Genomic DNA, 18,660 nt, shown 5'->3' on the forward strand with positions numbered 1-18,660 from the left:
TACATGCAGTTTAGAGTTGCATGTACTTACCTCTGTTGTGCTCTCCTTGATGTTCGGTGCTGTTTGCTCTTTGACTTCTGTTCTGTATTTCCACTTTGTCTTTCTTCTTCTTCCTCTTCTTCTTGTGCTGAAGGTCCAGATTTTTTTTTGGTTCCTTTTTTAGAAGTTTTCATTGTTGGCTCTTCTTTTGGTGTCCCTCCACCAAGAGGTTTAGGTGGTCGACCTCTTTTACCTTTCTTTGGTGGACTATTCTGTTCATCCTCATTTTCTAATATATCTTCTTTGAGCCTCTTTTCCTCAGGCCACTGCTGTTCATCTGATTCTGAAGCCGTGTGGCCTCTCTTCCGTCCACGCTGACTACCTTTAGGTTTCTGTTCCTGTACCAACTTAGTGAGGTCATCCATACCTAACTTCTCTTCTGAATCTGTGACAGGTGTTTTTTTCCGGCTTCTAGGTTTGTCCAATTCAGACTAGGAATAAAAATCACAATTTCAAACATAAAATTGCTAAGTATGCCCAATTTGAAAAATAAAACAAAAAACATGCTATTTTGGCATAAAAATGTGCTTAAATAAAATAAAATGTAGAGTTCTTAAGTACACATCAGAACCATAACTACTTGTATTTTAACTAAAAAAATTATCTAGGTAATACAATAATACAAAAATAATACAAAAAATTATCTAGGATACATTTTTATTTTTACTATGGTAGAGAGCCTCAAATGGAAACCTTTCAAGATCAGTATTTTATTAAATTATAAATTTTAATGAAGAGCTATTTATTTCATTAAAAAAATTTCTAAAATTTCTTGCATGAACAATGGATAACTAAAGTACAAAAGATCTGCTTTGATAGTCAGTTTAAATAATTCTAATTTCATTACACAGTGTATAAGACATAAACTATCAACTATGCTATATATCATGCTTAGACACCATAAAAGAACTATTTTTATTTTATAAATGGAGGTTGCAAGATAGAAAAGTTAAACATATTAATCACTTATTAAAAACTTCAATACATTCTGAATCACTTCTGAAAGATACTGCTTCTTTCCATGTACAACTAATTAAAAATAAAACAATTTAAATTATTTAATTTGTAACTCAAGATAAAAGCCTAGTCTATAATCAGAGAATTTATACACTGGCCAGAAGATGGAAACTGAGGAAATTCTCCAAAGAAATCAAGAATAATATGACCCTTATACCTCTCCATACTTATGTATGTATAATACCCATAAATTAATGTAAATTTTATTTCCAAAAAGTTTGTGCCAACTTACATTCAAAAAATCAGTGAAAAGAAAACAAAAATCATCTGATTAGTTTAATAGTCATTTTGTTTCCTGTCTGAAAACTCCCTAATTACATCATTGGTATTATGTTCTTTGCTCATTTGTACACTGGAGTCTTAGTATTTTAATCCACATTCTATTTTTTTGTGTATATTTAAATTTTAGTTCCTATTTGTTATGGACTGAATTGTGCCCACACAAAATTTACATGTTGAACCTATAAACCCTAATATTATGGTATTTCAAGAAGAGGTCTTTGGGAGATACTTCACTTGAGATGAGATCATCACTGTGAGTGGGGCCCTCAGAGAGACCTCTCTGTCTCTCTCCACCATGTGAGGACACGGTGAGAAGGTGGCCATCTGCAAACCAGGAAGAGAGCTCTCACCAGGAAGCAAATCGGCCAGCACTTTGATCTTGAATTCCCAACCTTCAAAATGGTAAGAAAATTAATTTGTTTAAGCCACCTAGTCTATGGTATTTTGTTATGGCAGCCTGAGCAAAAAGACATTATTGTATCTTAACAGGATTTGAGATGAAGTTCTAAACTATTTTTCCTATCGACCGCCCAAAGAATATTCCAATCATTTAAAAAACCACTGACTTTTAATGCCTCCTTTATTTTGTATTATGTTTTAAAAATTAATAATGTTTCTGAGCTATTGTAACAGCAGCATAATATTTTACTAATTATAAATAAATGCATTTGTGTCTGGCTGTGCTTATTATTACTCTTTTGTATTTATTTATTCTTCCACATGTGCTTAAAATCATACTGGAATTTTATAATTACATATAGATTCATTTAGAAAGAACAGTCATCTTTTCTTATTCATTTTTCCCATTAAAGAACATGGTATGCTTTCTTTCTCTTCCAGTCTTGTATATTTCTCAACTTGGGTATCTCCACAGAGTTTCCCCCTACTTTCTTTTAAAGAAGTTTAGATCAATGAATCTATCTATTTTTGTTGTTGTAGTGGTTATTGTGGTGTAGCAAATCTCCTTCCCCACAAGTGTATATAAAGAATATATATATATGTAATATATAACATATATTATATAAAAAAATTTTGATATAAAGAAAAATTACCATGCTAAATTCTTAGTTTTTCAATTGCTTCTCTTATTTTTCTAAGAATACAAAAATAAAAATGAATGTTTCTTCTTTTTCATTGTCATATCTTTGACTCCTCGTTCATGTCTTCCTGAATTTGTCAAATATTCTAGAACAATCTTAAATAACAGTGATGACAACGTAGCTTGTTTTGCTGATTTTTAATAAAAATGCTTCAAGCATTTTGCCTTTATGAATACCTTAAGAGTAACTGAATCAATGACTACTGATTTAAACAGAAAAAACTTTCAATATATTAAGGAAGTACCCTGCTTGTATTAGTTTATTAAGAGTTCATATGTATCAAGAATGGATTTTTAATTGTATTTATGTCTTTTTTTTTTTAAGATTTTATTTATTTATTTGACAGAGAGAGATCACAAGCAGGCAGAGAGAGAGGAGGAAGCAGGCTCCCCGCTGAGCAGAGAGCCCAGGACCCTGGGATCATGACCTGAGTCGAAGGCAGCGGCTTAACTCACTGAGCCACCTAGGCGCCCCTATTTATGTCTTCTTGATATGACCTGAGATTATCTTGTTAGTATTCTTACATGGTATCCTTATTTGCTATATTATATTAAAAGATTTCTTAGCATTAAATTATCCTTACACTTCAGGAAAAAAAGACCTGTATATGACTGGTTTAATTTGTTAATGTTTATTTAGAGTTTTGTATATAAATTAAAAATTGATTATTGTTTTTCAGAGATGCATAGAGAAGGGAAATACTGAACTAAAACTAAATTTAAAATTATCACCTCCAATTTTAAATGTTACAATTCATTGATGTCCCAAAATGTGATAAGGTGGTTGAACTCTGGAAAAGGTTGGTGGTAAACAGGGTATTCAATGTCTGCTTTCTTGAGAACACTATAAAACAATCTAGTTTGCTAAAGCACTACCTTCTCGGTTTCCTCTTTATTTTGCACTGTATTGTCTTTTTTTTTTTTTTTTTAAAGATTTTATTTATTTATTTGACAGAGAGAGATCACAAGTAGGCAGAGAGGCAGGCAGAGAGAGAGAGGAGGAAGCAGGCTCCCCGCCGAGCAGAGAGCTCGATGTGGGACTCAATCCCAGGACCCTGAGATCATGACCCGAGCTGAAGGCAGCGGCTTAACCCACTGAGCCACCCAGGCACCCCATTGCACTGTATTGTCTTAAGAACAGAGGGAGTATAAAACTGAGGTTTGAAGCAGAAAACAGAGAAAATACATTCTTTGTAAAACTAAGTATTTGAATATAAATGTATATGGAGAATAATTCCTTTGTGGTGAAGTTTTAATGTCAAGGTGGTAGCACATGTAAAGACAGTACTTTTTCACTATAATCTACTGGTCTTTAAACTGAACTTCTGTCTTATGATATTTCAGTTGATATTTATTATTAAGGTTCTTGTAATAATTCTGAAAATGGATGCAATGTTACAAAAAAGGCAGCCAAAAGCCTCCATTATAATCATACAAATCAATCTCAAAAGCACAGAATTTCAAAACTTTTCCATGAAATATAGAGACTTTGTTCTTCAGTGCTCCAGAAGGTAGAGCTAGATATAGAATTTATAATATAACAAAATCCATCACAACCATGTTTCCCAAATTTTGGGGGGACGTGGGAATAAGGAAACAGGACAGTATCCGGGTATGGGTAGCCTAACTGATGATTCCAATAAATGAGAGAAATTATAAGCTCTCCACCTAAGGCATTTTCAAGCATGTGCTAACCAACTCTCATAAATGCTAATGAAGGAATCTGTGCATTAAGTGAGAAGTACGACTAGAAGACATAAATACCTTTTTCAATTCAAGGTTCTCTTCTATAAATCCAGATAACAGGATTCCTTTCTGGCTAAGCGATCAATTTTTAATTCTGCTTGGGCAAAATTTTTAAACAGCCAATAAAAATCAGAATTTACAGTATGAATAGTAAGGATTTAGTAAGAATCTCATAATTATAATTTTTCAAGTGGAAAGAAAAACAATCTGGCAAAACAAATTACTGGAGAAACTTGAAAACACCTGAAAATAACTTAAACGTTTTGGGATATGTAATGTTGGGCCAGTGGTAGACATGCAGGGCATTAGTATTTCAGTGAAAGCAAAAGTATTTTATTAATAGCCTTCCACTTCTCCTAACAGAGTAGATTCAAATGCATTAACTTTTACTTTATAATAATCATTAATCAAAAATATTAATCTTTATAATAATAAAACAGCAGCAACACCAATTAACATAGGCTAATTCATTTATTCTGATAAATCTTACCAGCTAAGTAGCCACACTTTACAGGTAAAGTAACTGATTCAGAGAGCCTCACTGATTATTCAAGAAATGTTAAAAGCTAACCTAGAAAGTCAAAATGTGTCCAATTATTAAAGCCAGCAGGTTGTATTGGAATACATAACTGTATTTTATATCTGCACTAAGTCTTTCTTTAAATGACATTTATAAATTGTTTCTGTCATACAAGTTATCATTGTTATTAAAATTTAAAAACTAAAGGCGGCCTTTATGAAGACTGTAGCATTTCACTACTAGAAGCTTGTCTAGTAATGAAAGGCTCAAGAAATCATCGAAAATGGAAGAACCTTTAAGGACCCTCATTCTACTTCCCTTCTGATACTAAGTCTAAACTTACTGTGTTTTAAAAACACCAACAAAACAACAACAAAAAAAAACCCCAAGCAGTTCTGAGTATGGGACTGGCATGTTTGATTTCAAAGATCTACAGATAAAGATCACTTATTAAAATGGCAAGAAATAAAAGAGATTCAATATCCTTAAACTATATGATGAGTATAACTGTAAACTCAAATTTGTGATTAAAACCATTAAAAGAAAATCAAGTGTCAAATTTGAGAACAGTGTTAACTGGTTTCATTGTAAAAATTATTATTTATACAGTAAAATTATTTTTTATTATTATTATAATTATCATAAAAACAAACCAAATATCTCACCCTTACAAGATCAGAGTCGTCTCTCTTGTCACTTTTTTTTCCTGGCAAAGGTGAGGACATTGTGTAATCTTCATTTTCACTGTGATCCATTTCAGAGCTATCAAGCCTTTTAATATAGACATTTATAATTATTGCAATGAAATAACCTTAAAAAATTTTTCTGTTCCCTAGTGTAGTTTTATAGCTTTATGAGGAAGTTTCATTCCTTTCAAAAAAATATCCATTTTATTCTATCATATTTAGCAACAAACCAACAAGCAACAAATCACATTTAATTGAACATAATAGTGAAACTTAAAAAAAAAAATCACAAATTTAGTTTTTTTCCTAAGTCTTTTTAAAACCTAAATTCTATTTTGGAGTGGGCATATAAATTAAAAAACTTTTCTTGTTAGCAAGTTGAATTGGCCTATATTACTACAATCTGCACCGTCCCTTATCTCTCCCATAGCCCCATTCCACTTTTTCTTCTCTGTACTTAATACCCTCTAATACAGTAAAGTTATTGGTTTATTCTATCTTCCCCTGCTAGAGTGTAAGCATGGATCATTTTGTCAACTGTACTTAGCAATTTATACTAAGCACTTGTACCAGTGCCAGCCATAAAGCAGGCATTCAATAAATACTAAGTGAATTAATAGCACATGCTCTCATTTATTGGTATAAAGGCTGTCTTCTGTCCTGGGTGATCACAACCTTAAACTGGCTTTAAAAACCATTTAAACATTGTTAAATCCTAAATTTCAATCTCTGGCCCAGAAGTACCTTGAGCTCTAGACTCACATATCTAATTGTCCACTCACTTGAATTTCTAATAGGCATCTCACCTTTAACCAAAACAGTCATTTGCGCAGTCCTCTTTTCTCCATCTCCCCAGAACACACACACAAACACACACATAAACACACAGCCTGTTCTCCCTCAAATTTGGCTTCTACATCTCAGTAAATGGCATCACCACTAAATAAAGAAGCAAAACACCTACAGTATATCCTTAAATATTCCCTTTCCATAATTATTCACATCTGACCCATCAGCAAAACTATTTGGCTTTACCATCAAAATAAATCCTAAATTTGACTATTTACCATCTTCCTCCCTCTATCCCTTCCCTGAATTACTATTAGCTGACTCCTAACTGGCTTTTCTACCTTAAGTCTAGTTCCTCTATTCTCCACAACCAAGGCAATCTAATAAAGTACAAATCAGATCACTAGGCTCCACAGCAATATCTTAGCATAGAGGGAAGAGTCAAAGACAGTTCTGAGGCTCTTAGTCTAATTGATTGGGTGAATTAGATCATCTTTGATTATAACCAGGAATTCAAAAAGAAAAACCAGTAATTTAGGAAATGAGTTGGGGAAATGTTTTGGTAATGTCAAGTATGAGGCCATCCACTAGAAAACGTCCAAACAATATAGATGAAGGGTCATGTAGGTATCAGCCACTAATATATATTAATACAAGATCTAAAGCAAGAGCTATTTATGTAATTTTTGTTAAATTTCTACTATTTCATATATCACTTGACAATTTATTCATTACAAGGAAATTGATAAAACATTTTAGAATGTGTCCTTACTTTATTGATTGGTTAAAAATACAAAAGATAGCACAGTCTTTCCTAAAAACTAAGCAAAATCAATAAACAGTGACAGTTAAGCCCCTGTACAAGGTTCTGTGGCTAACCATGTACGAAGCATTATACTGAAATTAGTGAAAGTGTGAATTATTTTCCCTTTTCTTTCTTAAAAAGAAAAATTTGTAGAGCATGATTTGAAAGTACAATTTTAAAACAACTTTTTGAACAAAAAAGTTTATACATGTAACAGGAAAAAGAAATTCAAACCAAAGAATATATAAAATAATCTCCCTTCTACACTTGATTACCATAAGACATTGTGTAGTCTTCCATAAACTTTCTATACAATAAAAAGCCAGTATGATTACAAATCCTTTCTAAAAACTTGAAAATACTATAACACTGTTCTATTCTTTGCCTTTTTTACTCAATAATGTATTGTGGAAATAATTCATATTAGCTCATACTTCATCATTTTTAATGGTTATGTATTCCATTGCACAGATGTACCAAAATATAACAGTTTCATGACTGCTAGACATTTAGCTTATGTCTACCAACACATAACTACCAGCAAGCTAAAATATGAAAGGCTAATAAGATGCAATGCCTATCTAAAATAAGAGAGCAAATAAGTAAGAACTTGTAAATAGCTACCAATGTTAAATGGGAATGTTCAGGTATGCAATGATTTCCATGCACTAACATTAAATGTTTTGGGTTACATCATTTTAGATCTCAGTGCCTTGTTGGAATCCTTAAATGTAAAGTATGATATTTCTTAGGCACTTACCTCCCTTTTATTCTTCCAGGAGAGCTTGGATTTGAGCTGCTGCTTGCATTGCTTACAGTTTCCATTCGAGATGACTTTGTCTGAGATTGCTTGCCTGCTGATGAAAGTGGCTTATTAACAGCTCCTAGAACATTGGTTGTTTTAGGCTGAAATGAAAAATGCATATCTCTATTTGATTAAAGCCAAAAGAAATTTACATGTAAAGAACCATAAAAAAATCTGTCAAAGTGTTTACATACAAATCACACACACAAATATGCCTATCCTTAAGCAATATAAAGATTATGAATGATCACTTGAATGAGTGAAAAACTCTATAGATGGCATAATATTTAATGCCATCTTAGCTATCCAGAGGAAAAGGCTTACATAGAAACTGAGGACAAATAAAATATGCAGTCAACAAAAAAAGATAATCAGACTATTCCTTTGGAAGGACCTAAGAAGATGTTTTTAACTCTTAAGACTCTTATCATGTTATTATAGGGTAAAATATTTAAGGATCAAGGTCTCCAGGGCTTTCTTATAAGCTACAAAATAAATTCATGTATCTCAGCTTGCATCTATACAGTAAATATAATTATTCCTAATTAGTAAATGGAAGATATCTAATAGTTATATTTACTATCATAAGATATATCAATTTTCAATGAAATCTAAAATAACATAGTTACGCCAATAATACTAAAATAAACTGCCACATAAAAATTAGAATGATTCTCAGCACATACTTTTCCAGGAGTGAAAAACGATTTCATTTCTGGAGGCAGGTAATTTTTGGTGTTACTGAAATTCTACAAGCAAGGGAAAAAGTTGCAGTTAGTGAATACTGAATCACTATACACGAGGTGTTTTGAAGCCAACAAAGCATACAACAGCTTTTGTTTCACAGTGCATAATACATATTTAAATAACCAGTTCATACACAAAATTTCAGTCACTAATTTTAAATGCTGTAATAAGGAGCACCTAGGTGACTCAGTTGGTTAAGCACCTGACTCTTGATTTCAGCTCAATCATGATCTCAGGGTCACGAGATCGAGCCTTGTGTCAGGCTCTACTCTGGACATGGAGCCTGCTTAAGATTCTCTCTCTCTCCCTCTGTCCCTCCCCTCCCCTAAAAATAAATAAATAAATACTGTGATAAATTTAAACTAATCTCATACCAACTCCAATATTAACAAAAACACATTTAACATCTAACATGTTAGAGCTCTGTTGGCGCATCAGAAAACACATGATTCTGTAACAATACTCTCCAGAGAGACCACATTTACTCCTGTTGTTAATCACAACAAGGGGAGTGGTTAAAAGCAGACAGTCCCTTTTAGCTACTGGGCGAGCATACATACAAGGCTGTTATAAATCTCTATACATTGGTTAGACTTTAATTAGTATTGTACTAAAAGCCAAAATCAGTAGTGGTAGTTTTCAGACTCAGTCACCAGGCTTAGGTGCATTATGAATCTCTAAAAACAATTCTGGAAAACACCTATTATATCACATGCAATACCTGAGGTTTGTAAAAGTGGTTTAGGAACATTTTTGTAAACATTCCTTGGGTCTTGAACCTGTTCCAGTACTGTTCTCTGCTTGTTTCTTCATACCAGTTATGAATCTCAATCAAGGCTTATAACTTCAGACTGTGACCCTGTCAGCATTCTCCTTCCCATTTTGGATCAATGGCCAATAACAAGAGAGCTACATGCTTTGATCACATTTTTGCCTGAATTCACACACTAGCATAAAATTCTGAACACAAACTCTAGATCATCTTAACTAATCTCTGAACCTTATTTGTGTCCTCTAGTTTGACCCATATTCTTGTCTTGAACCACATTAGGAAGATTCATAGTGACTATTTCCAAGACATTAGTAGAACGCCAGCTCTTGATAACGATCCTTCCTAATCTTCCCACAACCTAATGCTGAGAATACATTTTATTTCAATCTAGAAAACAAAATCTACAACAACTACCTTGTCAGGTTGGGTGAAAAAACGAGCTGGTAGTACTGGGTCTTTAGGAGATTCCAAACTGTATGTGGTGCTTTTTGACATGATGATATTCATGGCAACATCACACACAGTGTACAGTTTCTGCAATGGTATTAAAAAAAAATTAGATTCTTAAGGTAGCATCCTCGATTCTGTGAATTAGGAGTAATTCCAGAACATGCATTCAGTACAGGCATACCTCAGAGATACTGCAGATTCAGCTCTAAAGCACAATAAAGTAAATGTTATAATTAAGTCAAATGAATTTTTTGGCTTCCCAGTGCATGTAAAAGTTATGTTTACACTATACTATAGTCTACTGAGTGTGTAACATTATATCTAAATATAATAGACAATTATAGTATAAGTAATCAAAAAATATTTTATTGCAGGGGTGCCTGGGTGACTCAGATCAACTCTTGATCTAAGCTCAGGTCTTAATCTTAGGGTTGTGAGTACAAGCACTGCACAGGGCTCTGTGCTGGGCATGGAGCCTGCACAGATAGATAGATAGATGGAGGTTTTTAGAAAACTTTACTGCTGAAAATGCTAACCATCATCTGAGCTTTCAGTGACTTGCGATCTTTTTGCTAGTACAGAGTCCTGCCTCAGTGCTGATGGCTGCTGTTGATCAGAGCGGTGGTTGCTGAACTGTGGCAATTTCTTGGAACAAGACAATAATGAAGTTTGCTGACTCTTCCTTTCGTGAATAATTTCTCGGTAGCATGTGCTACTGTTTGATAGCACTTTACCCACAGAAGAACTTTCAAAATTAGTCAATCCTCTCAAACCTTACTGGGCTTTATCAACTAAATTTGTGTAACACACTAAATCCTTTGTTGTCCTTTCAACAATCTTCACAGCATCTTCACCTTCATCTCAGGAAACCACTTTCTTTGCTCATCCCTCACAAGCAACTCCTAATTCATTAAAGTTCTATCATGAAATTGCAACAATTCAGTCAAATCTCTAGGTTCCACTTCTAAGTTCTCTTGCTATTTCTACCATATCTGCAGTTACTGCAGCCATGGAAGTCTTGAACCCCTCAAGGACATTTAGGAGGGTTGGAATCAACTTCTTTCAAACTCCACTCCATGCTGGTAATTTAAATCCTTCCCATTAATCACAAATGTTCTTAATGGATGTAGAATGGAAAATCTTTTCCAGGTTTTCAATTGACTTTTCCCAGACCTATCAGAAGAACCACAATCTATGGCAGCTATACCCTTATAAAAGGAAGATTTGAAAGTAGAAATTATTCCTAGATCCATGGGTTGCAGAATGGATGCTGTGTTAGCAGGCATGAAAACGGCATTCGTCTCATTATACGTCTCTGTCAGAGCTTTTTGGATGAACTGGTGCATTATCAGCAATGAGTAACATTTTGAAAGGAATCTTTCTTAGCAGATCTCAACTATGGGCTTAACATATTGAGTAAACCATATTGTAAACAGATGTGCTGTTATTCAGGCTTTGTTTTTCTATGTGTAGAGCACTCAGAGTGTATCCAGCATAATTCATAAGAGCCCTAGGACTGTCAGAATGGTACAAGAGCACTGGCTTCAGCTTCAAGTTGCCAGTTGCATTAGCCCCTAACAAGAGAGTCAGCCTGTCCTTTGAAGCCACGCACGGACTTCTCCTCTCTAGCTATGAAAGTCCTTGATGACATCTTCCAACAGAAGGCTGTTTTATTTACATTGAAAAACCATTGTTTAGTGTAATCACCTTCATTAACCACCTTAGCTAGATCTACTGGGTAACTTGCGGCAGCTTTTCCACCAGCACTTGCTGCTTCAGCTTGTACTTTCTGTTATGGAGCTGGCTTCTTTCCCTCAAACTTAAGTTAGCTTCTGCTTTCTTCTGCAGCTTCCTCACCTCTCTGAGCCCTCACAGTATTACAGAGAGTTAGGGCGTTGCTCTGGATTAGGCTGTGGTTTAAGGGAATGTTGTCACTACTCTGATCTTCTATTCAGGCCAAACTTTCTCTGTGTCAGCAATAAGGCTGTTTTGCTTTCTTAACATTTGTGTTTTCACTGGAGTAGCACTTTTAATTTCCTTCAAAACCTTTTCCTTTGCATGCACAACTTGGCTAACTATTTGGCAAGAGACCTAACTTTCAGTCTATCTCAATTTCTACATGACTTCCTCAACAAATTTCATCATTTCTAGCTTTTGATTTAAAGTAAGAGACACGTGACTCTTCCTTTCACTTAAACACTTAGAGGCCACTGTAGGGTTATTAATTGGTCTAATTTCCATATTATTGTGAACAGGGGCTCCTGAGAAGAGGGAGAGAGATGGGGGAACAGCTGCTGGATAGTGTAGCCAGAACACACATAACATCTGTCATTTCAGTTTGCCATCTTAGATGGGTGCAGGTGTGGCACCCCAAAACATTTACAATAGTTGACATTCAAGATCACTGATCTCAGTTTACATAACATAGACGGTAACAATGATAAAGTTTGAAGTACTACAGGAATTACCAAAATATGACACAGAGACATGAAATAAGCAAATGCTGTTGGAAAATGGTACCACCAGACTTGCTCAGTGCAGGATTGCCACAAACCTTCAACTTGTAAAAACAACACAATTATCTGCAAAGCACATTAATTTAAGTTTTCAGTGTAATAGTATACCTTAAACTATTATTTTCATTATTTCCTAGTAACAGCATTACTACTAATTCCACATTAGTAATTCTAGATCATTAATTCAAATTATTAATAGAAATACTAATTATTAAATACTAATAAAAAGACTGATAATGTCTATACATACTACAGAAGTAGCATATCCACACTCGAATGCTTAAATCAACACGGAATCACAATTATTTAAAAAGAATTACATACTTCATTCATTTTTGCATCATCTGGTCCTTGGGCATCTTTTGTTTGTTTAATATTTTCTACCATCTTTCTGATAAATGCATGACTGTTATTTTCGTTTTTAGCCATTAGTATTTCTAGAACGAACCAAAGACATCTAAAAAAAAAAAAAAAGGAGGGGGGAGAAAAAGAAATGAAGTGGAAAAAACTGGCTGTTTAATATGATACAATAATTCTAAATAAAAATATAATAAACTCCATAAATAGAAAAAAATAAAAAGGAAAAACTAGCTATAAATCAACAGTATGTCATGCATACATATCATAACTTACCAGCAATGTAGGTGTGAATTCATAAGACCCCCTTCCCAAAATTTCACTAATGTTCCCAAGGAGGCAGGTTAAAAAAGAACTTAAATGGTGGAGAGAAAAAAGTGTTCCTAACTCCTAGCAAGACAGGGAGGGAAGAATGCCTAAAGTAATAATTGGGCCAGGGATAAAGTGAAGCCTCAATACTCAAGACTGACTGCAATCCTGATTGAAGTTTTCAAGAAAATATTAACTACTCAACTTAGTAGTTAAAAGTCTTGCTAATAAGAGAAGAAAAAGTCATCGCTGGCATATACTGTCTTTGGTTAGAAAGGGAAAAATTACAAGCTTACATTATAAAAATTACATTACAAAAATTACAAAGCTTACATTAATTACGTACGACCCTATTCCAGAACAAACTGAAGGTGATTTATCACTTTACAGACAGAATGGGACAGGGTTTTGGCACAGAGGAGTAAAGTAAAGGGGGAAGAGAGAAATATGAAACAAGGTATCATTCTAGAAGGGGAAAAATAACCTTAGAGATCTCAGGTATAGGATAAGTTCTCCTGGAGTGGCTCTCTGACAGAATGGGGTGATTACTCATGACTGTACTGGGGCAATTTAAAAATAAACCAAATGTTTAGTAAATTCCGAAGAATATTAAATGTATTTCAAAAACCAAAGTTCTCTGAGAAAGCAGATTAGAAGATTTCATTAGTCACAATCACTTTAACGCAGAACTCATTTTGGGAGAATTGCTTGTTTTTTAAAAAAAAAAACTGTGGCTAAAAGGAGGTAATGGCTTTTCCTTTGCCATGAGAAAGTTATCTGTAATCTGATTTTATCCTCTCGAGGCACCTCAATATTTAACTATAAAATATTTCTATGAACTAAGAAACCACCAGTTATTTTAATACGAAGCTAAAGTTCATTTATTTATAATAAGTTCATTTATTCAAAATCACAAAGGTCATCCTTTATTATAGCAGAAGAGGATTGGAGCCTCAAACTTAATTTAAAGAACTCTACTAGTGTTATAAAGACTTGTCTAATACCAATATATTTCCCTGTTCCACACACCCAGGCATAGATGGTTTTTTGGCCTCTCAACAATAATTGAAATAATTACAAGTGTCATAAACTTGAACTAGAGAATCACCAATGGAGTAGTAAGTGGGGTAGTTCCCTTGTTACCAGCTTAGCCCATTATTAAAGGTAGACAGTTACTGCAAAGAAAAAGTGCTATGTGAATAAAGCTCACATGAAAATCTAGAGTTGCAGAAGAAAGTAGGAAAAGACAAGAACTAGAACAGAAGTTTTTAATGGACTGCATCAACAGAAAAGACATGCCAGAATGGTAGAGAAATAGAACAGTAATACAGTAATTATGCTAACTTAAGTTTTGGGAAATCACATAGGAAATGAAATATGAAGGGATGGTATGAAAAAAAAAAAAAAACAAGAGAACAAATAAGGGAAAGAACCTAAATTTCTAAGAAATTAAATAAATCTAATAAACTAATTATAACGGGGATTCCATTATTAGCAGCAAAGAGAAAAACTTTTCAGAAAACATGAAAATGGGATGAATAAAGTCTTACTCTTTAACATCTTTAAGTTGTTCAATATCCTGTACTTTGACATAATCTGGGTCATGTGCCAAAAGATGAATTGTATATGGGACAACATATTCTGGTAGAAGAGACAGTAATTTTTCTGGAAAAAATAAATAAATAAATAAATAAAAACATTCAGGTTGTTAGAAAACCAAATCTTATTCTTTCTGTCTCTGACTCTGATACCATTATTTCCTGCATCCCAAGAGTTTACCATGTGGCTAGTAAAATAATATACTGAAATGTCCAGTGTGGAGGAACATCATAAACAGTTGATTTATTCATCCACCACGTCCAATACTGAAAGGCCTACTAAATGCACCATTTGTTAATGCTATTAAGACAAGTATTTTCATTTTCAAATGCACACGGTAAAAAGTGATCAGAAAAAACTATCCATGACTAAGAAATTAAGAAACATAAGATCCACTTTTCTTGTTATTATGAGCAACCATATGTTTAACACTCCCTTGTTAAGCTGCTAAGCAAAAATATGACACATCTTTCAATGGCACAAAAAATAGAGGATTGATACCATTTGATAATAACATGGATGAGATGCTATTTGATAATAACACAGATAGGATAAAGTGAGCAGGTTAAAAACAGGCACACAAGCACCTGATATTAACATCAGCTCCGGGTGAGAATGATGAAAAATGAAAGACCGTACTTTTTTAATCTCAAAGATAGTATTTAGACAATCTTTATAGATATATCTGTATTTTACTGTTTTATTTAAAGTATGTCAGTGCTTATTTTCCTTAGCCATTTAGTCAGTTATATAGACAGTATGAGTTGATATTTAAATATCTATACATTTATATTTTAAAAATAACCTTTTTAAAAGGAAAGCAAGTTACTGAAAAATAGTAATACTTTATATTTAACAACTACTGATTAGACAAGAATAAATAACAGTAACATCAGTTTGTGTTCTTTAAAACTGGAACTGGCTAGAAAGGTGTACTTTTCATTTTCATATATGCTTACCACTAACAGCTGCATGTTGCTTCAGATACTCGCGTCTCACATTTATATTTTTTACCAGACATTGCCTAGCATGAGCTCTTCTCTCTTTTACAGGATCTTTTGCACAAAGTGCACAGATTGCCATATACTCAAGTGGAAGCCTTAATCGGGAAAGGCCTTTGTGAAGTTTCTGAGCAAACACTTGTCTTACTTGATAGCATTCATCCTGTAAAGACATAATTATTCCACAGATTATTCACATGGCAGCAAAAAGTAGAACCCCAAATACAAAATTTGAAGGGGAAAGGAGACTAAGTATATTCACAACATTGCTTCTGCTCACAAGACTGAGATGTTGTGATATAATTTCAAGGCTAGAATGTTCCAATTAAAAGCTTTTATTCATTACTAACTGTGAAATTAATTTTAGTCTGCATCTTCCGTAAATTCACTTTGGGTGGCCTTTTCTAGCAAAAATTAACCACAAAACTACTGATGGTATCTTGCAAATTATTCAGTTATTTTGTGTTCTGCATTGTATTATCAATACTTAATTATATTTTCTGTTTTCCTAAGAGGTTATGTTCTTGAGGGCAATAGCCATGACTCACTCATCTCTGTATTTACAGAACCTAGAACATACAGCACATAGCTCATGAATTGCATTCAAATTCTAAAATACTCAGCTAAATATTAAATAATATTAAGATTCATATTATTTTTATTTCTCCAGGTTTACTTTCTATTCAAATATATGACAAACGCCTCTGAGAAACAACACTACCTCTAAAAAGTTCAACTCAAGTAGGAGAAATAAAGCACAGGTACATAAATAAAGAAAACACAAGGCATGCATGTATGAAAGGACTTCAGATAAAAATCTGTGAGGAACAAAAATGAGACCAGTTCTAAGAATCTGAGCAAGTTTTATGGAGAAGGTTGAGATTAAGCCATGATTCACAAAAAGAGTCAGACTGGATGTGTAGAAATGGGAGGGCGAGAAGAAAGTCAAAGATAGCAAAATACAGGCACAAAAAAGAACAAAATTATTCAGCTTCACGGACATGAAGAGTAGGTCAAGGTAGTGAGTTAAAAAAGATTTTTACCCTAAAGATACAAATGTAGTGATCCAAAGGGACACTTGCACCCAAATGTTCATAGCAGCAATGTCCACAACAGCCAAACTATGGAAAGAGCCTAGATGTCCACCAACAGATGAATGGATAAAGAAGATGTGGTCCATATATACACACAATGGAATATTACGCAGCCATCAAAAAACCCCCCGAAATCTTGCCATTTGCAATGACGTGGATGGAACTAGAGGGTATTATGCTAAGTGAAGTCAGTCAATCTGAGAAAGACAATTATCATATAATCTCACTGATATGTGGAATTTGAGAAACAAGAAAGAAGATCAGAGGAGAAGGGAGGAAAAAGTGAAACAACATAAAACCAGAGAGGGAGATAAACCATAAGAGACTCTTAATCTCAGGAAACAAACTGAGGGTTGCTGGAGCGGGGTGGGGGTGGTGGTGGTAGGGATAGGGTGGCTGGGTGATGGACATTGGGGAGGGTATGTGTTGTGGTGCTGTGAATTGTGGAAGACTGATGAATCACAGACCTGTACCCCTGAAAAATAATACCTTATATATTAATTAAAAATTTTTAATGTATATTTGGGTCTACAAATTAGAAGGGCTTGAATGGCCAAGTTGTAAAATATATGCAATTTTTTTTTTTTTTTACAAGTATAAGGTCCTAAATATTTTTGAGTGGGGGAATAATATGATTGGAACTATGATAGAAAAATTTTACTCACAGTGGAAAAGAAAAGTCTCACAATAGTCTAGGTCAGAGCTAATGATGATTATGGTGGTTAAGAATAGTTAAGAAGGGCACCTAGGTGGCTCAGTGGGTTAAAGCCTCTGCCTTCCGCTCAGGTCATGAGGCTCTCTGCTCGGCGGTGAGCCTGCTTCCTCCTCTCTCTGCCTACTTGTGATCTCTGTCAAATAAATTAATAAAATCTTAAAAAAAAGAAAAGAATAGTTATGAAGTTATGAATGAAAAGATACAGTAAATATAGGACAGATTAACCACACTTTTGCAACAAGGTGCAAGGACAAGCAAATAGTTAAACATAACTCATGCTTTTCAATCTAAGAATGCCATTTGGATTTATTTAATGCTTAACGAGGCTCTACATCTCAATAAAGAATAGATTTGGGAAAGATTATGAATTTAGTCTTCACATTGACAGAACATGAAAGTTTGAAATTTCTGTTTAACCTCAAATGTGGGACCAGACTCTGACTTGAAAAAAGTTAATGTTGCTAATATGGGAGTCACCTACATAGAAAATGAGATAGCCAAAAAAGAATGTGTAAATGGAAAATTTAGTCACGGGCAGATCCACATAGAAAACATACTTTGATAGGGGCTTCTGGGTGGCTCAGTTGATTGGGTGTTTGCCTTCAGCTCAGCCTCAGGTCATGCTCTTGGGGTCCTGGGATCAAGCCCCATGCCAGGATGTTCCCTGCTCAGTGGGGTGCCTACTCCTCCCTCTGCCCCTCCCCTCCAATCATGCTCTCAGGCTCACTCTCACTAAAATAAATAAAATCTTTTTAAAACGAAAGAAAACTTACACTTAAAGGAAAGGATAATAACCCAAAATGAAGTCAGAGAATTTTGACAAAAATCAGGAAATAGAAACCAAGAAGAATTTCAAGAATAAAGGAGCAATGAACTCTGTCAAATAGTGCAAGAACATGCATAATGAAGACGAAGACCATGGGATTTGAGGCTTTTTAACAAAGCCTTTTTGAAAAACAAAGGAGGGGCGCCTGGGTGGCTCAGTGGGTTAGGCCGCTGCAGCTGCCTTCGGCTCAGGTCATGATCTCAGAGTCCTGGGATGGAGTCCCGCATCGGGCTCTCTGCTCAGCAGGGAGCCTGCTTCCTCCTCTTCTCTCTCTGCCTGCCTCTCTGCCTACTTGTAATCTCTCTCTGTCAAATAAATAAATAAAATCTTTAAAAAAAAAAAAGAAAAGAAAAGAAAAACAAGAAAGGAAAAGCCAAAAGAATAATTATTGAGGAGTGAGAGATAAGAGGGTAAGAGAGACAAAGATATGGATTACTCTCTGAGGTCTGAAGATTTTAAAAAAAGAGATAGGGGCACCTGGGTGAC

At 34.3% G+C, this 18,660-nt stretch overlaps 1 protein-coding gene across 7 annotated transcripts in view; it reads right to left on the bottom strand.

Annotated features, from left to right (window-relative positions):
* PDS5B (PDS5 cohesin associated factor B) overlaps positions 1-18,660 on the bottom strand; it is a 204,956-nt gene that overhangs the window by 7,942 nt on the left and 178,354 nt on the right. For 5 of the 7 annotated variants that reach the window (XM_059144774.1, XM_059144775.1, XM_059144768.1 and 2 more), the window contains 8 exons: positions 15,498-15,702; positions 14,490-14,604; positions 12,598-12,730; positions 9,722-9,841; positions 8,475-8,537; positions 7,744-7,889; positions 5,369-5,474; positions 31-470 (listed from right to left, as the gene is read on the bottom strand). In XM_059144774.1, coding sequence (XP_059000757.1) covers positions 31-470; positions 5,369-5,474; positions 7,744-7,889; positions 8,475-8,537; positions 9,722-9,841; positions 12,598-12,730; positions 14,490-14,604; positions 15,498-15,702 — 1,328 coding nt within the window. The remainder of the gene's footprint in view (positions 1-30; positions 471-5,368; positions 5,475-7,743; positions 7,890-8,474; positions 8,538-9,721; positions 9,842-12,597; positions 12,731-14,489; positions 14,605-15,497; positions 15,703-18,660) is intronic. The other 2 variants (XM_059144770.1, XM_059144772.1) reach the window with 1 other exon arrangement.

Source organism: Mustela lutreola, chromosome 13 (assembly GCF_030435805.1).
Source record: "Mustela lutreola isolate mMusLut2 chromosome 13, mMusLut2.pri, whole genome shotgun sequence".
NCBI classification, from domain to species: Eukaryota; Metazoa; Chordata; class Mammalia; order Carnivora; family Mustelidae; genus Mustela; species Mustela lutreola.